General features: G+C 51.1%; 1 protein-coding gene and 1 non-coding gene across 2 annotated transcripts in view; one reads left to right on the top strand and one right to left on the bottom strand.

The window, feature by feature from the left end:
* LOC131815279 (kinesin-like protein KIF28P) overlaps positions 1–23,406 on the top strand; it is a 60,914-nt gene that overhangs the window by 34,752 nt on the left and 2,756 nt on the right. The window contains exons 7-21 of the mRNA XM_059147011.1: positions 2,042–2,153; positions 3,432–3,499; positions 4,864–4,948; positions 6,848–6,929; positions 7,905–7,959; positions 9,100–9,223; positions 10,330–10,474; positions 13,963–14,081; positions 14,601–14,708; positions 17,619–17,893; positions 19,099–19,233; positions 19,952–20,118; positions 20,356–20,462; positions 20,717–20,864; positions 21,540–21,730. Coding sequence (XP_059002994.1) covers positions 2,042–2,153; positions 3,432–3,499; positions 4,864–4,948; positions 6,848–6,929; positions 7,905–7,959; positions 9,100–9,223; positions 10,330–10,474; positions 13,963–14,081; positions 14,601–14,708; positions 17,619–17,893; positions 19,099–19,233; positions 19,952–20,118; positions 20,356–20,462; positions 20,717–20,864; positions 21,540–21,730 — 1,921 coding nt within the window. The remainder of the gene's footprint in view (positions 1–2,041; positions 2,154–3,431; positions 3,500–4,863; positions 4,949–6,847; positions 6,930–7,904; positions 7,960–9,099; positions 9,224–10,329; positions 10,475–13,962; positions 14,082–14,600; positions 14,709–17,618; positions 17,894–19,098; positions 19,234–19,951; positions 20,119–20,355; positions 20,463–20,716; positions 20,865–21,539; positions 21,731–23,406) is intronic.
* Positions 20,926–21,066, bottom strand: LOC131815432 (U4 spliceosomal RNA). The gene has a single exon (XR_009347741.1). It is a non-coding gene; the product is annotated as a U4 spliceosomal RNA (small nuclear RNA).

The following is a 23,406-nucleotide window of genomic DNA, read 5'->3' as shown; positions in this document are numbered from 1 at the left end:
ATGGTCTACCCATGGTCTGGATATTCCTGGTTATTAGCAAGTTTGAGCAGCATTTGGTATGTTTACTGGCAATATGTCTTCTCTCAAAATACCTTATGTTTGCCAGTTACTGTCTTTTTATTGATTTTTAGGCATTTTTTATGTATTTCATATTACTCTTTCCTCAGGTATATAATAAATCTTTTCCCAGCAGGTAGCTTGTCTTTTCACTTTAAGGTATCTGTTGATGAGCAGAAATCATGGTAATGGTTTTTGTTTTGCATTTCTTGTGCCTTGTTAAAGAAGAGTCCAAAAGGTATCTCCCTACGTTTTGCTTAATTTCCTATCCATCTGGAGTTGATGTCTGTGCATAGTTTAAGATAGGCATCCTTTTTGTTATTTTTTCCTTACAGATTACCAATTTTTCCAGTTACACTTGTTGAACAGTTCCTCCTTTCCTTGGTGGATTTCCTGTGCTACCTCTGTCACAGCCCAAAATTCTATATATTTTATTTAACTTTTTAATATGTTCAACTGGTCAAAGTCTAAATATTAATAAATGCTTCATCCTCTTCCTGGATAATACAAGGATCTCCAGCCTACATTTGTGATCGTTGTTATGTATGTTAATTCTACTCTTCTTTAACCCCAAAGACATTACTATTTCTATTTTACACAGTGTTCACTCTTTAAATTACTCATGCCTTCTTAAACCTCAGAGATGCTGAGATCAGTTTCCTCCTGGTGGAAGAACAGTCTATAGAATTTCCTTGAGTGATCACCTGCTGATGGCAAATTCTGGTTTTGTTGAAATGTGTTTATTTCACCTCATGCTTGAAAGGTAATTTTGCTGGGTATATAATTCCAGATGTGCAGTATTTTCTTTCAGCTATTAAGGCTGCAGTTTCCTGTTTTCTGCTGGTGGTCTAATGGCTATTTCCTTGAAGAAAATCAATCTTTCCCTTTAGCTGCTTATAAGCTCTTTTGTTTTGATGTTCTCCAATTTCATTATGTTGCACCTGAGTGTGAATTTATTTATTCTGCTTGGAATTCCCTGGCTTCCATAGCTCTGTAGATTAGTGATTTTCATCAGGACTGGAAAGCTCTCAGCCAGTACTTCTCATGCACTGTCTGCCCATTTATTTTCTCTCTTCTCTTCTGGAACTTCGATCAGACCATTTAAATCTTCTCACCTGTCCTCCAAGACTCTTAACCTTCCTCGATTGTTTGCCATCTCTGGAGGTCTCTGGGCTGCAATCCAGCTCATCTCTTTTGAACTATCTAGTTCATTAATTCCAGTTATAGCAGTGTCTAACTTGCTGTTAAACCTGTCCATTGTATTTTTCATTTCAGTTACTGTATTTCTTTCTTCCCAGCAGATCATTTTGTTTCTTTCTCCAGTCTTCTAGATTCATTCTCTAAATTCCTTGTCACTGTTGGTGATTATAATTTCCCATCAATAGGATTGCGTCCCTTCTCCTGCCCGCTCTGGTCAGGGACAACACCACAGTGTCTGCAGTCCCCTGGAGTGGGGTGGGGACTGGCACATTGACTTATTCACACTTTTTCTGGTGCCTTGTCATACAGGGGTCCTAACTTTATGGGCTCTTCTGAGGGCAGAATGAGAGAAAAGCAAGAAGAGGACTTAACCCCTTTCCCCATTCTGGTCTTTACACTTCTAGCTGGTGCCCTCTTCCTCAGACTGAAACTCTTCTTTATACACAGATTTACAACAGCCTGCAGGTTCCTCCGGTTTTCCTCACAAAATTTAGCATGTCTGCTCCTCAGATCTAGGCTTCCCTGTCTGTCACCATCTCTCTGTCAGGGACATCTCTCTGTCATGAGCTCAGAGAGGGAGCTGGTGGCCCATGTGGGTCGCCATCTTGCTGCAACATCGTCATACAGAAAGTGTCTCAACCAGTGGATATTATTTAGTCATGGCTCAGGTTTATGGGGTCAAAGACAGGATCGGACGGGTGTTTCTGACTTATTCCTGAGGAGACAGATTTCTTCTTGACCTATTTTTTTTTATCTGTTCTTTTGTATTTCCTTTTTCATTAAGTGCCTTGGCTGACGCCGCCATGGGGAAGAGAGTTTTGCACGTTCCCTACAGAGACTCCGTCCTGACCAAACTTCTCCAGCCAGCTCTGGGCGGAAACAGTAGAACCGCTTTGGTAAAGTGACTTTCTTGCAGCGTGTGAGATTGACTTGGCGGTTGCTGTTGTCGTCACTGTTCCTGTCACAATTACGCTCTGTGTACTGTGACGTCACACTTTGCATATATGTAACACATTCTTCCCTTGCTCGTGACTCCTGGAACTCTCTCTACTGCAATGTTCAAATATTGCTCATTTTTGTTTTTTATTCATTCTCTTCTGTAGTTTTCAGGTTCTCTACATGGAACATTACTATTATTATCCAGAAGAAACATATGAGTTTTCAAATCACACTGAGATGGTCGTACTATTCTAAATTGGGGGTCATTTCAGGGCAGGACTAGAAGTCTGTCTGATCATGTGTGACCATGTGACACAAGGCAGGTGTTTAAGCTGGAGAGGAGCTGAACTGTGTCACCTTAGCGGAGACTCCAGAGTCTTCCTAATGAATGCTGGCCAAGTGGGTACAATGTAGAATGTGTTAGAATCGGGATTCTCTGCCATTTGGCTCCAGGTGTGGGAAGGACCAACTCTGCCTGCCTCCTGCCTGCTGTCCCGGTTGGGAGAGAAATGCTCACTGCCCGGCCGGTTCTGTGCACACTGTCCTAAATTCACAGCAGAAGACATCCTTATTCTCTACCACTGAGCCTTGCAGCGTTTAAAAATATTGTAACGTTTTTCTGGCTGTCTATCTGCCCATGGGCCTCAATGGGAACATCCCCCAAGAACCTGGAATTTAAAAAGGGCCCGTAAGATGCTCAGAACATTAGACTACAAAGTCAAGTGCAGCAGGTCTGAGCCAGTGTGTGCAAACACTGGTGGACTTGCGGGTCTGTGGAGTAAGGCCCTGACTCAGGCGCTACGATGCTTTAACAGAGGTAGATGTGGTCGGGAGGAGGTTGGACGTTCCTCAAAGAGCACCTGCAAAGCCAACATCCAACCGCTTGGTCCTCTATGCTCCGATCCTATTTCTGGCACAAGTATCTTCACATTTCCTTTGCTTTAGAAATAATCTAAAGTGGATCTACTAACTGTATTCCCTCGACAGTGTTGCTGTGTGTTGGGAAGACATGTCCTGTGTTTGTGTCGTGTATCTGAGGTCCGTGAGCTGCCTCTGTGTGTGTGTGTGTGTTGGGGGGTATATGTGAAGTCGACATAGGCTGTAAATGTGGGTCGCGTGTGTTTTCCAAGTTGTAAAGCTCGAGCAATAGTGTAAATCACAAGATATTCTATGAACGTTAGCCACTACAACAGACCCCTCTAAAATCGCTCAGGCTGAGAGGCCGTTCTTTACAGATCGCAGCCATAAGCCCAGCTGACCTCTGCTACGAAGAAACTTTGTCCACACTAAGATACGCGGAAAGGTACGGGTATGAGTGTCTACTATCCCGCGTGGCTCCCGGTTCTGAATCTGCCAGATTCTTCCAGTACCCTTCCACCCAATGGGTTGGCAGCTGGGGAAGAGGTCTGGGAGGAGGCAGGACAGAATGCTTCCTGGGGGACCCGGGGCCCCCCTGAGCCTGTCACTCGGTTGCTCCAGCTCTGCCTGGGAGAGGCACCGGGGGCTCCAAACAATGGAGATGGACCGATGCCAATCCTGATGTGATTGACGTCAGTCTCCCTGTATTTTCCCGCCGAGTGGCATGGCCCTTCACACATTTCTCCCCTTGTCACGTGGCTCACAGGGAGCACAGAGAAAGGCAGGCAGGGGCTCTTAACGCTAGTAACATGGGAGGCGCGGCTTTCCCCTGGGCCGGTTCTCATTTCTCCAGGCCCCACGCATACGGATGATCCTCTCAGAGCAGATGGTCACCAGCATCTCCCCCCGGGGAGGGGCCGTCATCGCCGGGTTCCTTCTGTCCAGCGGGGCCGGGGAGCAAGTCTACAGCCGGGGCCTGGGCAGGAGGCTGCGGCCCAGACAGGTTCCTGCTTTTTGAGGCAGGCAATCTGGATCCTGCTTCTCCAGACCCTTTTGAGGAAGATGAGGGTGCGGGGCAAGGGAGCCTCTAAGGAGCAGCCCTCCACCCCTTTTGCGTGGCAGACACCGAGAAGCCCCCACCGGGACCCACCTGTCAGGGTCAGACGGGACCTTGGGATTCTGGGCCTCCCACCCCTCCGCGGCCTCCCTTACGGAGGGACGCGATTTCTCATCAGAGTCGGGGTGAAGAACCCAAGAGATCAGGCATGAGCCATGCCTGACACGGGGCGGCTGCTCAAAACCGCAGTGGTCACTGTCCCGCGCAGTAGTGGCCCCTGGTAGGGAAGGAGGCTTGCATTGCAAGGACACAGACTAGCGTCTCCCTTCACGGAGCAGCCTAGAGACTGTGTCACACCGTTAGATGTTTCTTCCAGCATCTGCACTGCGAGCTCACGTCTTTGGGTCGACTTGGTCTCTCCGCTCACTAGATGCAAATCTGTTGCCGGCAGATTTCACACGAGAGACCATGTGATGCGGAGGAAGGAGAAAACAGTAGCCCAAAGTCCTGGGCTCACAGCCTGGCTCTGCCATGGGGCCATGGGCCTTGGGGGCCAAGCCTTAGAAACCCGTCCCTTCCTCACTGAAAGAAGTAAGGTGACCACAGTTAGCCAACCAAAGCCCAGGATCCGCAGTCAAGCTCGAATTTCAGAGGCAGAGCGAGTCAGGAATGTGTTAGCTCTGCCCATTTCTGGCCGGCGCCCTGCAAAGTGGCCCAGGGCCTCATTGTGTGTTCTTCTTTGCACACGGAAGGGCTAAAAAGATCCAGAATAAAGCTGTGGTCAACACCTCGATGCTGATGAGAGAGTCAAAGGCAGAGAACAGCAAAGCGCTGCTTGCACACGGAAATTCCAGGACGGCAGGTAAACGGAGTCTGGGTCCAGGCCAGCAGCAGGAAGGCCGGGAGCAGGATGGCGGGAGGGACCGGTTGCAGGCTCAGCATGGGGCTTGGGGTGGGGGACACCTGATTGGAATCACTGGAGCCCTAGCCCAGGGCAGCCTCCAGGGACATTTTGGCCTTTATTTTGAGGCAAATGCAGAGTCCCATGCAATTGTAAGAAATAAAGGGCCCTGCCCTTCCTGGAGGGTCATTTTCAGTCTCATTTTTATTACCATTTTTGTTCTGAAGCCATGGTTTCTCCCGAGAAGACTCTTTCCTTCCCAGAATTGCACGGTGGCCACCTGACGTTGATTCTACTGATGGCCTCATGCAGTTAAATGATGTTCAACTCTCCAGAAACCTTAACGGCAGCACCCGTGGGGGCAGCAGAAACACTCACGGCACACCCAGCTGGTTTTTAGTTATTCTGCTCCTCGCCTTTGATATTGCACAACTGTTGCTGAAATGCCTCCTCCCCTTCCAGAGTGGCCGCCCTGTCTGCTGGCCGAACAGGGTCCCAGGCCGCAGACAGGCCAGCCGACCTGGGCACACCAGCTGCAGCAGGCTCGGGAAGAGTGGCAGCAGCGGTATCTGGCCATCGCCCAGGTGAGCCTCGCTGCCTCCACCTGCGGAGGCCAGCCCCTGGCGAGGATCCTCACCCCGTTCCCAGATGCGCACGGCCGCCTGGGCAGCACGCTCAGGTGGATCATAAGGGGGGCTGGGTCAAGGACAAGAGACAAGCAGGGACAAGAGACAAGCCAAGAGGGTTGATGAGTGAGGCTGAGGGTAGATCCAAGGCTGCCCATAATTACAGTTTGCGGAGAATTTGAGGACCATGAACTGTCTTATGGGGATGGTATGATGCCCTGAACCCCGGTGTCTAGCGTGACGTTCACTGCCGGTATCAGATCCTAAGTGGGTTGTCCTGTGACTTTCACACGTGGGTCGGGGAGATGCCCGCTTAGTCCCACATCCACGGCACACTCCCGCCATGACCTGGGCCCCAAAGTCACAGGCTCTGCATGAACCCCAAGTCAGGGACTAGGCACAGAGCCCTTGGGGAGAGGTGGCGTAAGCCCGGCCGGCCTTCCAAAAGGCTCGTGAAGACTGGAATAGAGGTGAGCCTCAGGCTCAGAGGGTGCAGTTGGGGTCGGGGGGTCTGCAGCACTGGGAGGCCAGGCCGAGTTAGGGCCCAAGGGTTCCAGAGGTGGGGACAGTAACAACAGAAAAGGATCTGACCCTCCTTACTCTCTATCTGAATTTCAAGATTTAAAAGTTTTCCTTGTGCCTTCACGGCACAGTCCAGGTCTATCGATCCTCTAGAAGGCCAAGACCGATCAGTACTGCACTCAGGGATGAAATGCGCTCAGGTGACCAGGAGAGTCCTACAGCCGTCACATTTGTCATCAACATCTGATGACCAGTAGGGGGAGCGTGGGATGTAGGGGAACAGGCTTAGCTGCGGCCTGGGGAAGGATGAGGGGGGGGAGGCAGCCGCCTGGGGCCTGGAGATGGCAGGGGGTGCGGTATGGGGGGAGGGGGCGCAGGGCAGGAAGGAGAGGTCAGGGTGGAAGGGGCCGATGCAGGGCAGCCGGGAACGGGGAGCAGAGCTGGGGATTGGCTACACTTTGCAACAGATGAACTCAGCCCCTGACGACTGACCTGCCAAGGGTCTCACCCCTGCCCAGACGAGCCCCCAGCCTCCCTCGGCCTCCCTCGTCTGGATTCGCTTTACTGGGTAATTTGACGGGATGCATGGACCACTGGCTTTGGGAGCAAGTGGATAGGACAGGAATGCTACTCTCTCCTGAGCGTGCGAGCCCTGGGACCTCTCTGTGTCTCCTCCAGGAGCGGCAGATGACCGAGACCTTCCCTCACCTCCTCAACGTCAACGAGGACCCGCAGCTCACGGGCGTTCTCAAGTTCTTCATTCAGACTGGTACTCGCCACCTCCTCCCCCGACCCCGACCCCCTCTGCACCTGCCCCTGCTTCTTGCTTCACAAGGATGTTTCTGTTCCTTTGGAATCTCTCTTTTTGCGGTAAATACATGCAACACAGAGCTCCCCATGCTGACCGTTGTTAAGTAGTTCAGGGACATTGGTGCATTCACAGTACTCTGCATCCATCGCCCCCGATCCGTCTCCAGAACCTTCCCTCTCCTCAAACCGAAACACTGTCCCCAATCAACAACTCTCAGCAGCCCTGCCCCACCCGCTGCGCTTAGGACTACTCTAGGCCCCCGTGTGAGTGGGATTGTACCATCTCTGTCGGTCTGTGACGGTATGTCTCACTTAGCATAATGTCCTTGAGGTTCCTTTTTTTATTGTAGCAGGTGTCAGATCTCCTTCCCTCCCTTTGAAGGCTGAGTAATAGTCCATTAGGTGTGTAGACCACATTTTTTTTTATTAATCTATTCAAACTTTGGAAAATGGCATCGATTTCATAGTAACCATAGGCTTTCCACACCCTGGCCCTATGCGCACCCCAGGACAGGAGGGGGATCATGCAGGATGGAAGTGGGGGGCAGCCCCCCAGGAGGGCCAGAGTGGTGTTCTGGGCTCTGTCCAGGGGTCAGTAACAGGACAGAGACAGAATGTCACAGACCAGACCTGGAAACCAGGCTTCAGCCCATCTCCCAAGGCCCAGATGCAATAGTTTCTTCCCCCAGAATTCCTACCAGTAAGGTGGAATTTGAAAAAAGTTAGGAATATCTCCCAAAAAGGGCGGAAGGTAAAACAATTATCCCTAAGGCAGCGTGGTGTGCAAGGACTTCTGGCTGAAAACCCTAGTGGGGGCAAAACCCTTGCACGATCCTCTAGGAGATGAAATGGCATGGCCCAATGTGCAACATGATCCTCCATCAAGGTCAAATCCCAACACACTGACAGACCAATTCTCCTCATTCTTTTCAAGGCTCATGTGACGCTGGTCGCGCTCCATCGAATGCCATCCTTCTTCAGGGCTTGGGGTAAGTCTCCAAGAGCCATCTTTGCCCAGAAGGCGAGAGCCGTGACCAGTCAGCCCACAGGAGAGCCTCCATGTTGGTCTGGTCATCACCGGGTCAGGCCACAGAGCCGGCTAGACCACCCCAAATAAGAAAGTGCCAGATTGTTCTTGGGATCCACTTCAGGGCTTGGGGAAGAAAGCCTCGTAAGGGCTTTCAAGCCCTCACTGAAATCCCTGCTGCTGCTCTCCACTTGTCTCCTCGGCTCGGATGTGGGGAGTTAAGAGGAAGACCTGTGGCCAGACGCTGTATAAGAATTCTGCACGAGGGGACCCACGTAGATGATGCCCACCTCCAGTGTCTCATGTCTTTTCTGGTCTTACCCACCAAAGCGACAGCACCCCAGATCCCTGCGCTCAGCGTTTTGCCTCACCAACTGGGCTGAGAGCAAGCCCAGCCTTTGAGGTGATCGCCTCTAAAAAGGGAGGCCCCCTGCCCCCTATGGCGGTCCCTGTGACCTCATAACTGTCCTCTACCTCTGTGGCCTGCCCACGGATTTCCAGCCAGGAGGCTCAATCAGCTCTTACGTACCTCAGCCCTCCCGAGCCAAAGTGCAGGGAGAGTAGGAGAGGGGGTCTGTGCGGACCCTGCCCCGCCAGCCTCCAAGTCCCTTTTCCTGACTCCTCCGGGGGACCCCCCTGGCGGCCTTTGCAGGTCTATAAATGGCCAAATTCCAGATGATCCGAGGTTAGACCCTTTCCTGCAGGACCCCTGGGCTCCGAGCAAACAAGAAATATGGATGTGCATGTGTCTCGACACCCAGAATATTCCATGACAACCAAGGAGTCTAGGAACATTCTAGAACAGTTAAACTGGTCATTCACAGCACACAAATAATATCTTGGGGGCAGCCAGTCTGGTACCTCTGACATTGTTCCCCAAGTCTTTAGCTGGGTTTGCATAAAAAGACCCAGAAATGGATCTAAAGTTCTCTGGGGTATGTGAATTATTTTCAGTCATTATTAGTCACCTGCCCCAGCATCCCCTCAAACACAATTTTGCCACTGGAGGTCTTACTGAAGCAGGAAAGAGGGCAAACAACCAGAAATGTTCGCTAAAGTCATCACTGTTGTGGCTCCTTAGACAAACTCTTGTCTTTTTTAGAATTTCAGATAAACACGCTTCCTTCACCAATCTGGATGGGACAGTGATGGTCACACCACACGGCCAATGCAAAGTTGTTGTTAATGGGGTGCCCATCGTGGCCAAGACCAAGCTGCAGCACCTGGTAACCCTTCCTGCAGGCTCACAGAATTCCCTAAGTCCCACCTTCGAGTTAGGAGAGGAGGATCTCGACAGGTTCCTCCGCACTCCCGCTGCGGTGGGGCCGGGCGGGGGCTGGGCCCCAACCACCCCGTGTCCTTCTGCTACAGTGTCATGATAGACGTGGTCATGGCTCGGGGTTGGGAGATCTGATAGTCACTCGCTGTGTGTTCTTGGGCAAATCACTTTGCTTCTCTGGACTTCATCTATAAAACAGAAAGGAGCGAACTAAAAGTTCATCAAGACGCTTCCCAGCTCTAACGTTTTATGACATCTTGGACTTCTTAAAAAACCTGCCACAGGGAGGGACTCGCAGAGCCTGGGCGTTCCGTCTCCTCCCCATGCCTCAGCCGGAGTCCCCAGCACCACAGGGACCCTCCCCAGCCTCCCTGTGACCCAATCCCCTCTTCAACCCATTCCTCACACCATGAACACAGAGAACCTTCTAGACAAGCTATTGGACCACGCCATCCTGGAAATTTTCAGTGACCCCACTTTGGGACACCTGTGTGAGCCGCCCCATCTCCCCGCCTCCTCCAGTCTCACTTCTCTGCGCGAAGGTCATGCTGACCTTCTCTTGGTTCTTCGGAACATCCCAGGCTCTGTTTGACAGCAGCCTTCCCCGCCTTGCTGAAACTTACCGCCCCTGACCTCTTAGCTTAAATAGTGCACCTTGGGAGAGGACCACTCTGATCCCTGGTACATGGCAGGTCCCCTCGCCCTTCTGCAGAAGCACCCCCTTTTCATTCAAGCCTCTTTCTCAGGCTATTACACTATTGGTCTGTAAAGTCCTAGAGGGGAGGACCCAGCTCTGTTTGGTCCCCACTGGGATCCCCGGGTCAGAGCTGGGTGTGGGGTGCAGAAGTCCTAAATGAAAGCGCGCACACAAAACCAAGACGCCAACCTCTTCCTCTCTGTTCTTGGGTCTCTTCCCTCTTGGGGGAACTCAGGAAGGTCTTGTGATTTAACACAGCCAGACTGGACTTAGGGCCTTGGCTTCCCCTGGAGCAGGCTGACCCCACACCCCTGGTCTCCACTCTTCTCCCCCTGAGCCAGGTGTCTCCTCCCTAGGACCGCCTTATCTTGGGATCCAACAGCGCCTACCTCTACATTGGGTTTCCTGCAGAGCGAGGCAGTGAAGACTTGAGCAGGTTTGACTATGACTTCTTCCAGCTGGAGAGAGCTGCTGCAGAGGGAGTGAGCGTAGACAAGCTTGGTGAGCAACCCCGGGCCCTGCCTTCTAGCATCTTCCATGCACTGATGGGAAAGCAACTGCTTTTGTTATGCGCTCTCCTGCCTCCCTTAAGAAAATAATCATTTACTGTTTCAAAGTGCAATGTTTGGAACGTTCAAATAGGATTTCCATATACGTGCAGAAAGAGGGCGTGTCTAATATTTAATTTGTTAAACTGCTTCTTTAATAAATGGAGTAGGGAGGCGGCGGGTGTATCCCGCTGGCCCTTGGACAACAGGAGTTGAATGGCACGGGTCCACTTACATGTGGATTTTTTTTTTTAAATACAGCATAGTTCTGTAAATGTACTTTCCTCTTCCTTAGGACTTTCTTCTCTCTAGCGTACTTTATTGTAAGAACACAGGATTGTTGTAAGAATACATAGAACAGACAAAATACACTTAGTTAACTAGTTAATCAACTGCTCACTGCTGAGTCTTCTGGCCAAAAAGTCTTCTACGTTTTGAGGGGGTCAAAAGTTAAGTGGACTTTTTTACTCTAAAGTGGGGGTCAGGGCCCCAACCAATAGCTCAGTGAGTGGACACAGGGACATCCCCCTAGGGGATCAGAATCCCTACCCAAGGCTCTGCTAGGACATTTTTAATGATATTTTTTTTTTTAAAGATTTTATTTATTTATTTGTTTGACAGAGAGAAATCACAAGTAGATGGAGAGGCAGGCAGAGAGAGAGAGAGGGCGAAGCAGGCTCCCTGCTGAGCAGAGAGCCCGATGCGGGACTTGATCCCAGGACCCTGAGATCATGACCTGAGCCGAAGGCAGCAGCTTAACCCACTGAGCCACCCAGGCGCCCTGATATTTTTTTTTTAAAAAAAGATTTTATTTATTTATTTGACAGAGAGAGAGAGATCACAAGCAGGCAGAGAGGTAGGCAGAGAGAGAGAAAGGAAAATAGGCTCCTTGGTGAGTAGGACCCTGAGATCATGACCTGAGCCGAAGGCAGAGGCTTTAACCCACTGAGCCACCCAGGCGCCCCTCTGCTAGGACATTTAAAGGACAGTCATTCCTTTAGCCTTATTTCCACGTTCTGGAGGTTTTACTCGAGTTTCCCCTGCTCTCCACCAGGCACCGTGTGGCTCTCAGACACAATTCCCACTGCCTTGTGGCCAGTCCACCTGTCCTCAGTGGCTGGACATGCTCTGCCCCCCTGCCCTGGAGCCTCTTGCCATGGCGGGGAAACTGTGTGGAAGATTCTCAATTTTGAATCAGTTTCTTGAGAATACAGAAAAGTTTCAAGAGTCGTGTGTAGAACTCTCATACACCCCTGAGCTCCTGTGTCAAAATTTACTACACTTGCTTTATCATATACCTGTGTATGTGTATATACTTAAATGTGTGTATGTGTTTGTGTGTGTGTGTGTGTGGAGCTAGGTGTGCAGACCGCTGTATCGATAAATGGATATAGCTCTATGGACAGACAGATGTACATCTCCCTCAGACATACGGATAGCTTTTTCTATACCCACAAAACCATGAGTTCCTAGTGATGAATTCCATGTTCAAAGCCCCAGGGGTTAGTCTAGTTTTCCCTTGGTGCAGAAACCTTCTAATATAATATTTATGTCCCATTTTTCTCCATCTTTCCTCTGGATTCCATCCCCTGGAGCAGAGGGAGAGGGAGAAGCAGACTCCACAATGAGCAGGGAGCTCCACACGGGGCTCGATCCCAGCACCCCGAGATCATGACCTGAGCCAAAGGCAGATGCTTAACTAGCTGAGCCACCCAGGCACAGCCCTACCCCAGCACCTTCTTAAGCATTTGTCCCTGCAGGGTCCCCTCCCCTGTACCATCAAATGCCCTCTGTGGGTCATTCCCATCACACAAACATGCTCCACTATCTTCTGCCATCAAAATAAACAAAACCCTACCTTGACCCATCCCCCTTTAGCTACCGCCATATTGTTTTTTGTTCCCTTCAATAGAAAACTAGTCAGCTATTTCCACTTTCTCATCTCCCACGCACACCCTGGCCTCCTCCAGGCTGGCCTCCGTCCCGACCATTCCTAGATGCTGTGCACTCTGTGTTCTAGATCTGTAGGCACCTGTCCACACCCATCTCACTGAAATCGTGGCAACGTTTTATACCATTGAGTATGCTCCCCTGTGAACTATTTTCCTCTTGGAACAATATGCCCTCTTGGTTCCCTTCGAGGCTGGTTCTCCCACATCCCCTTTCCTGGCTCCCCCTCATCTGAGCCATGGGGCACTTCTCCAGACGGTGCTCCCCGGGTCCTCATCCTGCCTCCAGCAGTGCTCAGTGCCATCTTACGGAAATGACCCTCAGCAGCTCTGTGTCTTGCTATCTACTCGCTCTCTCCTTGGTATCTTCACTCAGGTGCCTTCTCGATGCCATCACCTGCACGTCCCACGGATGTCTCAACCACTCACTGCACCCTATTTTCATACCCAGGATTTACCACATTGCGAATTGCTCAAGCCCCAAACCTAGGCCTCCGCCCTTCCCTCACTTCGCGATCCAGTCCGCCTTTCTTCCGTCTGCTTGTGCTACCATTTCTGTGGAAGCTACCGACTTCTCTTGCCTGTTACTCTCAGGTTGAAAAATGTTCATCAACTTCTCAGTGTAAGGCTAAAATCCAAACTCCTTACCACGGCTTTGAAGTTTTTCCTTGCTGCTTTGGCTCATTCTCAGCTTTCAACTCTCAGTTGAAATCTTACCTTTCAGGTAGATCTTTCCCCTTTCTTGGTCTTATCTAGTTACTCTCTTACGTGACTCCATCTCCTTCCCTAAAGAGCTGAGAGTCGCTGACACAAGGGAGCGTCAGCCTGGGTGTGGCAGGGGGACTGGCTGTGCCCCCATCTCCAGCACCCCCAGCTGCAAGCCGCCCAAGGAAGGGAAGTAAGAACAGGTTACCTGTCGGGCCAGCTGCAGCTTCAAGAGGAATCCCCAGACCTTCACGGGGCCAACCCTGTTTTAGGCTCCCAACCTGCCTCCCGGAACAATCTGAAGCCGCTTTGGTCGAGGACCCTGAGACCACGAATGGGAACCAGAGGCGGGGAGATTCCTGTGGGATGCCCCCGAGATTCACGGGTTGAGATGAGTCGGCATTTAAGAGAGTCAGGTGGTGGTTCTTCTCCACACTTGGTTTTGTTTTTAAAGATTTTGTTTATTTGAGAGAGAAAGAGAGAGCGTGCATGGGGTGGGGACAGGCAGAGGGAGAAGCAAACTTCCCGCTGAGCAGGGAGCCAGACGCAGGACTTGATCCCAGGACCCTGAGACCATGACCTGAGCCGAAGGCTGACCCTTCACCAACTGAGCCACCCAGGTGTCCCTGGTTTTGTTTTTTGTTTTTTTTAAATTACATGCTTATAATTTTAAAATGCAGACATTTGTTGAACAATCAAATGACTGAGGAGCATATGTATTCCCTCCCGGCTGACAAGTGTCCCGGAACAGGAGGCCAGTGCTCAGGAGCACGTGCTGTCCTCCTAGGGGCCGCGGGCCGCGGGGACGGGAACGCAGACCCCAGCGTGCTGGCTGTGTTCCAGGACTATGTCAAACTGATGCCGCTGGTGGCGGAAGCGAATCAAATGGGCGAAGAGCTGGACAAGGTAAGAGCTAGAGGACGGTCCAGCACTCAGTCCAGGAAGGGCCCCAGAGGACAGGGTCCACGGCCCCTCACACCACCGCCACGGCTGGCTCCGTGGTGTGGATGGGGACACGGGGGCCTGGAGAGGTCAGGACCCAGGACGCACCATGAGCCAGTGACAGAACCCAGGTCAACACCCAGAACTCTCCAGTCCCAGCTGCTAACGCCATTCCTTCCACCTCGGGCCACCGAGGCCCCCACAGCCCCCAGGGCCCCAGAACTCAGGACCGCAGACCAATGCCTGCCCGCTGAACCACCCCATCCCAGATTGCCCTCCAGTGGGGTTTCTCTGGGTCCGGCACCCCGAAGCTTTCTGTGCCAGAGAGGACCTACATGGGGGTTGGCTCCCTGGTGACACAGGACCCCAGTCCTCAGGAAACTTGCAAGAGACTTACGTCGGGACGGTCAGAAAAAGGGCGAGACCGGGCAGGGATTGTGCGGAAACGCAGGGTGACTCAGGGCAAAGTGTTTCTCTTACCAGGGACTCAGAATGGAGCTGAAGGTGAAGAATTTAGCGTCTTCAGACTCCAGGGGCTACGACCTACAGAAAGAGGTCATGGTGAAGGTGACGCACCAAAGGACTCATGAGGTGACACGCCCCTGGGGACGGGGTTTCGGAGGTACTTTCCCGGGGACAGAGGTCAGTTCAAGCCCTACAGCCTGTGGAGACCCAGAGAAGGGACACCACGTGTTGAGTGTGAGCTGGGACCCCGCGGATAGAGGACCCTCCTCTGTGGTTCCCTCCTGGGCCTCTCCCACACGCACCAAGTCCTGAGACTGCCCCGACCACCAGCACTGAGCACTTTCTGTTGAACAGTTTTTCAATTTTTAATTTATTTGAGAAAGAGAGAGAGAGCACAAGCAAGGGGAGGGGCAGAGGGAGAGGGAGACGCAGACTCCCCGCTGAACAGAGAGCCCGATGCGGGACTTGATCCCAGGACCCAGAGGTCCTCATCTGAGCCGAAGGCAGATGCTTAACTGACTGAGCCACCCAGGAGCGCTATTTTTAACATGAGTACCAGAAGGGAGCCCGAGAGTTTAGCCAGCTGATAGTCGTGTCTGTGTGCGAGCGAGCGAGACAGAGCGAGAGAGACAGAGAGGTGTGTCCTTCTGGAGAAGTGAGAAAATCTGCATGCTGGTTAAGATTCCAGAAAAGGCCTGGCTGATCCTTTCCCATGGTTGCCTTTGCTCACTGCCAGGAGGGTCCCCTTCAGGTACCTATGACCCCTTGCCTTTCTCTCTGCCCAACAGAAAAGACTGGGGAGCTCCGTTGGTGTCTATTACGTATTTCTGCCCTCGGAGCAACCCCGGGACCTCTGGCCCCAGCCCAACGCGCTCTCCTAGTCTCTCTAGACGAGCCCCAAATGCTCCAGGGGCGTCTGGGTGGGCAGCCAGAGTTGGCAAATGTGCCACTGGTGGAAGGGACCAACCATCACTGGGTGATCTACCCTACCAAGCAACGAGCTGGTCCCCCTCTGGGTCTCACCCTTCTGCTCATTCCCCCAAAGTTGTCAAAATCCTCTTAAAATTGTATAATGTCACAGGAAAAGAGTTATAAATGGATACTCAGGGACCCATGAGTGTGTTTCCTGCCGGGCACCAGGGTCACGGAGTCCCCACCGGTTGGGAGGGCCCATGGAGCCGACCTGAGCCAGGCCAGACTGGAGCTGAACTTTTTTTTTTTTTTTTTAAAGATTTTATTTATTTGACAGAGATCACAAGTAGGCAGAGAAGCAGGCAGAGAGAGAGAGAGAGAGGAAGGGAAGCAGGCTTCCTGAGGAGCAGAGATCCCGATGCAGGGCTCGATCCCAGGACCCTGGGATCATGACCTGAGCCAAAGGCAGAGGCTTCAACCCACTGAGCCACCCAGGCCAGAGCCTGAACTTCTGAGACATTTTTCTGTTCTTTTCTGTCTCTGCCTCTGACCCAACACTGCGGTGGCCTCCTCTGTACCCCCTGGGGTGAGGAGAGAAGCGAGACATGTCCCTGTCCCTTTGCGTCACAAATCTCACAGCTCTGGAGGCTGGAAGCCCGAGATCGTGGCACGGGTGGATCTGGTATCTGGTGAAGGATGGCTCCATGGGCCAGAGCAGACAACTTCTCGCTGGGTCCTCACGTGGCATTCTGGGCCTGGGAGGGCTCTGGGGCCTGCTTCATCAGGCGCTGATTCCATTCGTGAGGGGCCCACCCTCCTGGGCCAGTCGCCTCCCCCAGGCTCTGCTTCCTCATCCCATCACACCCGGGTTTGGGTTTCAATGTACGGATGTGGGGGGACCTAACACTCAGTCCAGAACTGCAGGCTGGACGTCGGCCCCTCGCACACCCCCAGTGCAGCTCTCGGGGGTCCAACACAGGGGCCAGCCAGGGCCATGGGGGGAGAGGGAAGTCTCCACTGGAAAGGCCAGCTGCACTCACTTTTCAGGAGCTCCCAGGCAAAAGCTTCCAGCCAGGGTGTCTGTGTCCACGGTCACCCCCTCTAGTCCTGCAGAGCTTCGCTGACGCTCAGAGGGCGGGGCTGTTCCTCACTGCACTGGAGGCAGACAAGAAAAGAAAGAAGTCTTTTAGGGTCCGGAAGATGTTCTTTCTTTTGAAGACACCTTACACTCAGAGAACGATGTGTCTGTTGAGTTGTTTCCAAGTTGCTCAGACAAGGGGTTGCTCGGTTTACCCGGTAACCACTTCTGATGGGACGTTTATGGTCCAGAACATTCCATCTCACTTGCATGCCCTCTCCCCGCTCTGCATCTTAGGCTTCTGTCCTCTCAGCAGCCGTGTCCCTCACCCAGTGAGGAGACAGACAGTGGCAGTCTCTCTCAGGGGCGTGAGCTCACACTTTTATCACCTTATTATTCTGTAGCCCAGATGCCCAGCCCAGGCCCCCCTGCATGAAAACCAAGGCACTGGCAGAGCTATTTTGCTTTCTGGAGGCTTGAGGACAATGTTTCCTTCCTTCTTCAAGCTTCTAGAGGCCCCTCCTTTCCCAGGCTCATGGCCATCATGCTCCATTTCCAAAGTCAGCCACGTGGCATCTCCCTGACCCAGCTCCGGCCACGGTCTCTCCAACTCCTCTTCTGCCTCCTCCTTCTACATTTAAGGTCCATGTGATTACACGGGGCCCACGTGGATAACCCAAGCGAATCTCCCAACTTGAAGGTCAGCTGATAAGTAATCTTGACTCCCCCTGCATCGACTTCCCTTTGCCAGACGAGGTAACACACGGGCAGGTTGCCGAGACTGGGACGCGGACATCCTGGAGGGCCATTCTTCCGCGAACCACGAGCCTCAAACCTCCATTCCTCCTGGGAGGGCCTGTCGCCTCCACTCTTCGTCATCTCCTTGGAGTTGTTCAGTTCCAGCAACTCGAGGATGCTGAACTGACGGGTCAGGAGTGAATGTGGACAAAGTGTGTGGAGAGCGTGGTATGGTCCTGGGTACCCCAAGCGCAGGCCACATGAGGGAGGTGAAGTCAGACACCCTTGACTCATCCGTGTGTTTCCAGGTGTGGATCTGGTCGAAAGCCAAGTTTATCAATAGGAAATTCCTAATGGAGGAACTTTACCAGCGCTTCCTGGAGGGGGAAGCCAGCCACGTGGCTCGGGAAGATGACCCTTTCTGGGACCCCGTCGAGGCCGTGCACCTGGGCTCGGCTCACGTGTGGCTCCAGCCCCTCGCCTACTGCATGAGGCTCGAGGAGCAGGTGGACTTCCTCAACTGCGACGGGACGGAGGAGGCCGTGCTGCACGTCCACGTGACGCCCTGCTCCCCGGGGGGACAGTGGGTGTCTCCCTCTTCCCTGGTCCTGGGTGTGCCCAGCAGAGGGCTCACAGCATGCCTGAGCTCTCCCGGGAGGTGGTCAGCTCGGTGTCCCGAGGAGCTCACGCAGCCACAACTTGGCCAAGCCAAAGCTAATTGGATTTTTGCCATGGCGGTCAAATTGGCTGACCTGGAATTTTCCAGAGCCCAGTGAGGAGGCCCTAGAGCCGGAAGGGATGAGCTGGTTTTCCAGCTCATCCCTTCTCCATCCAGGGCATAGGATCCAATCATTTTTTTGTTTCTTTTCTCAAGGTGGACACTGAGGTGCCTTTGTTCCCCAGCCTGGCCTCATTCCGGGTGGTTATTCGACCTTCTGTGGGGATGGGCTTTGCTTTAACTCTGCTGTATTGTCTCTCCGCCTCCCTCTGGGGAGCCTCCTCTCTTTCTCTCTTCAGGCCAGAGGCAGTTCAGGCAGTTTTCACAAAAGCCCAAGTCTCTTAGCAATCCTAAGAGAAGAGGCCGGCAGTCAGGGGCTCTGGTCTGAGGGCTCGGTCCCCTTGGGTACCCATGGCAGCCTTTTTGTCTTTCTGAAGAGGCAACAGGCTCAGAAAGGGGGTGAGAGGCTGCAAGGTCCTGTGACCCGGGGACCGAGCTGACCATCGATTGTCTTTCTTGCGACTCTATGACACTTTCTGGTCTCTGGGCTACCTCGGGCTACTGGTTTGCTGGTTGGTTCTGGGCTGCTGGGTTGCTCTCACGGCAAGTTAATAAAGCAGGATTCTAGTTTCTAGGCTTTAGTCTTTGTGAGTTTGGTGGGAGAAATGGCCCCTGTTGGAAAGTCCAAATTTGCAAACTTGTAGGCCTGGAGTTGGCTCTGGTCTGTGAAGCGTCCACCAAGGAAAGTGGCACCTCGAGAGGCTGCCTTTGGGTGGCCGGACGGCTTTCCCTGGGTAGCAGCCCCTTTCTCCCAGTGGGAACCTACCTAGGTCTCCAGGGTTAGCGCATTTATTGCATGAAGTGGATACATTGCTGTCTCCTCCTCAAGAAGGCTGTGAACTCCTTGAGTGTCTATTGAATGAACGAATTCCACAGCTGGTAACATCCCCTGTCTTTTCTTCAGAGACACGGGCCATCTCTTGAGGAGTCTCAATTGTCCCCTTTGACCACACAATCCTAACAGGTTGGGCCCCGGCTAACCCATGGTCCATGTTCTCCTCTATTTGCAGAGCATGTGGTGACGAGGATGTGGTTATGGACCCTTTGGAGCTGCTGGGCAAGAGGATGGACTTCCAGATTGGCCTCGTGCGATGTCTCGGCATCAAGTGGCTCAAGGAGCGCGCCGAGCGGGGTGTCCAGATAGGGTACCGGCCTGCCCCGCGGAGCCATGCGCACACACTACCCACTCGTGGGCCCTGGTGGGAGGGAGTCTTGCCTCAGGGGTCAAATACGAGTGTACCATGAAATTTTCTTCAGTTTCTCCTTGCCCAGCCCCAACATGAGTATTTCCTCATCTGTTTAGTGGAAGTTCCATTTCCTTCAAGGTTGTTGGACAGTAAGCCACGTGTGCTGAGAAGAGTGATTGAAGCAGGACTCATAGATTTTTGTCTGAAAGAATATCCAGTGAAGCTGTTTTATCTATATGGGATAGTTTGGGTTTGTTTTTTGTTTTGCTTTGCTTTTATTTTTGTTTTTTTGAGTTGGAAACAGAAGGACTGTATCGCAATATGGCAGAAACACCAGATAGGCTTAATTAGGCTGAAAGGATTTTAAGTGATCAAGGGAAGTTTTGAAGGACAAAAACCCAACCACCACCTCACATGGAAAATGAACATTTTTATAAGTAGAAAGTATTTATCGAAGTGTTTATCCATTTCCTTTTTGTTAGACACGTAATACCCTCCATGTAGCGGTGCTTCCCATGATAAGTAGCTGAGACGTTGGGGGCGACACTCGTGACGGGCAGTTGCTGGTCATCTTGGATCGACTGACCGATCCAGACCATCGCTCTTCAGCTCATGTGATCCTTTTCTTTAGAAATGTGTTCCTTCTGGTTTTAAATGGTGTTTTCTGTTCTTTCAGGTATAGAATTTATGATCTTTCAAGCACTTTCTATACCAAGCCTGTATGGAAAACTGTGAATCCTCAAATAGAAGAAACTGTCCAATTTACAGCCTTAAATGCATCTCAGGAGTTTCTGAACTATTTACAAACAAACGCTCTCGTTGTTGAGTTATGGGGTCTGCAAGGTACCCCGCTTACTTCCTCTTCGGCGCGATGCATCCTTCCATCAGCCACCACGTCTTTCTGGGGCTACTGAGGGACGGAGGGAGAGGGCGGGAGTCAGGGTCTTAATAGCCAAGAGCCATCTTCTCCTAGGTCCCTAGGCTCAGGTTCACTGGTTATACAGTTTAAATCTCTTCACGTGACACTGGGGACCGAGAGGGGGAGTTTCTTTCCTGGACGGTATCTTTCCCACATTTCAGAAGGCTGTGCCCAACTGAGCTCCTCTCAGCCAGATGTCATGGTCACAAGTGAAGGCCACATCATGGTGGACACCAAGAAAATTTCCACAGTGATGGATACAAGCCAGGTGGGCACATTCAGGTGGCATTCAGGTAGACAAAGCAGATGACAAAGAAATCCCAGGGGACAGCTGTTGAGGGATCAGCAGAGTTCCTTCCACTTAACAAGTGTTTTCTTGATTTCCTCCTGTGGTTGAGGGTCTTAAACCCTGCTTTCTACCACCCCCCACCACCAACTAGTTGTGTCCTGATAGTATAATTGGCAGTCCTAAAAGATATGCAAACAAGCCAGCCAAAGGCTAAATGGACATGTTTTTTGTAGACCACCTCAAATCAGATATCAGAACTTTATATGAAGTTGCTCAAGTTAGAACAGGAGACGGAACTGCTCAGAAACGTCAACAGAGCCTTGAGAGAGGAAAATGTGCTGCTCAAACACTCACTCGAGAAAGTTGCTTCTGCCAAACCAGGTAAGAGACGACCCAAGTCCTGGCTGTTTACTTTTTTTTTTTTTTTTTTTTTTTTAATCAGTCTCCGTAGAGACTGTCAAAAATTGCCAATGCCGACTATATTTCAAGTCGTCACGGCGGGGTATTGGGAAAAGTTTTCAATTAGCAATAATCGCGCCTCGGATAAACCTCATTGGCTACGATACTGCCACTGCGCAAAGCTTGGCTGTTTACTTTTTAAACTTCTACATCTGAGAGGTGTGTTTGTATTTCTAAGAAATTCACTTAAAAAAAAAAAAAAAGATTGTATGTGTTTATTTGTCAGAGAGAGAGGGAGAGAGCACAAGTAGGCAGAGCAGCAGGCAGAGGCAGGGGAGAAGCAGACTCCTCGCCCAGCAGGGAGCCTGATGTGGGACTCGATCCCACGACCCTGAGATCATGACCTAAGCTGAAGGCAGAGGCTTAACTTACCGAGCCACCAGGTGCTCCTCTAAGAAATTTACTCTTTAATGAGTTGAACTAGATCTTATTTCATTAAAAAATGCAGAACTTCCCCCCACTTCTGCCGGATAAGGTCTCTTTGGAGGGTCTCAGCGATGCTGGGTAACTGCTGCTGGGGAATGCCGTCAAAACACAAGTGCAGGCACTTGGAGGAACAGACGATTAAACAAATACTGTCTTTTCTCACTATCTCAGCACGTAAGCCATCAGATACCCTGAAGGTCCCTCCAATGCCAGCACAGCTGCCCGCAGCCGGGGACAGTCCTCACGTGTCTGCCCAGCGAGCCGGCTCGGACAGGGAGCTGGCCATGGCCCTGAAGGTCTTCTACCAAAGCATGAACGCGGCGAGAGGACAGTTTCTCAGACTGAAACATTATAAACCTCCCGTAAGTAACCAGAAGCCCGGGAGCAGAAGGAGACTTTCTCCATTAAATTCAGGCATTTGAGGGAACTGCACTGCCTGAGCTTGGGGAGGAGGGGGGAGGGGAGGGAGGTGGACACCTGAACGGAGTGGCCACGGCTCCCCTGGGCAGCCATCATGGGACATCGTGGGACATCCGGGCATTCTTTGACTTTGTGATTAGCAAAGCATTCCCGAAATGCAAATGGGGCTATTGTTATAAACCAAGTAAGATACTGTGGCAGAAAAACCATGACTACTTCAATAGATTCAGAAAAAGCCTGTGATAAAATTCAGCATCTTATCATGGTAAAAAAGTCTTAGCATATTAGGAATAAAATGTGCATTCCTGAATTTTATAAAGGCCATCTTAAACACAGAGCAAGCATGAGGCAGAGTGGCAAATCCTGAATGTTCTCTGTGTTGCATTAGGAAGAAGTCTGAAATGCCACCAATCAGAAGTATCTGTTTCCCACTGGACTTGAGGCTCTTGCCAGCACCACAAAGCAAGAAATACAAGGTAGAAAGATTGAAAAGGGGGAAACAAAATTATAGGAACAATAGCACATATTTCTACAGTATTTACTAAGTGCTTTAGAGTTACTAACTCAATTCTACAACAACCCCTTGCAGTAGGAACCAGGATTAGCCTTATTTTACAGTTCAGGGCCCTAAGGCACAAGAAGGGTTAAGTAACTTGTGTGAAGATACACAACTAGCTAAGTAGCAGGCCCAACCTCCAAACCCAGCCAGAGCCACTCCACAGTCTATATCCTTCCTATTACCCCAGGCTGCCTCTGTTTTTATTCCCAGATGACATGTTTCTGTAAATTAAAAATCCAGAAGACTCTAGAAATTAACTATTGGAATTACAAAGTTGCTGGAAAGAAAATCAATATTTAAAAATTAACTGCATTTGAATGTAACAGCATCAAACAGAACTACCTTGTATAGAAGATGCCATTTATAACTGTATCAGATATATAAAGTACTCAGGCTTACAACTAACACAAAACTATAGACTTCCATGGAGAGCATTTTGAAACTCACTTGAGAGACGTTAAAGATGTAAATAAAGGACGAAACATGCTGTGTCTGCATGGTTGGGCTGATTTGTTCTTGTAAATCTGTCACAGCTCCCTGAGAGTCCATGTAATCCCAATCAAATGTAATGGGGTCTGACATGATGATTCTGTCATTTAGATGGAATCAAAAAAAGTGAAGAATAGCCAAGACCAAGACCCCAAAACATCGTAGGAAGACTGGCCCCACCTGACACCAAGGTCTGTTTTAATGCTACTGTAACACATGGTAACATCTCGGTCCCAATCAGATAAGGTGACCAGAGGAGAAGGACAGAAGACCCAGAAACAGATTCACTCAGGACTGGGGACTTGAGAGATGACGGATGAGACGCAGTGGTCGTGGAGAGGATGGATTTTTCAACAAACGGTGCTAGAATTAAGAATACCTACAAGGAAAAACGAAACCGGAGTCTTACCGGTGACAACTGAGGACCCAATCATGGACGGTAAGAGCCTGGACACAACCATGAGCTCATGGTGGGACATGACAGGACAAACAGTGATGGACGCACCGACATTAATATGGTAAACTTGGGCCCAGATACCCAAACAAAGCCAAAAGAAGTTCGGAAGGGTT

The sequence above is a fragment of the Mustela lutreola genome, chromosome 14 (assembly GCF_030435805.1).
Source record: "Mustela lutreola isolate mMusLut2 chromosome 14, mMusLut2.pri, whole genome shotgun sequence".
In the NCBI taxonomy this organism is placed as follows: Eukaryota; Metazoa; Chordata; class Mammalia; order Carnivora; family Mustelidae; genus Mustela; species Mustela lutreola.
The sequence above is the reverse complement of the archived record's forward strand: the minus strand, read 5'-3'. Positions and strand labels throughout refer to the sequence as shown.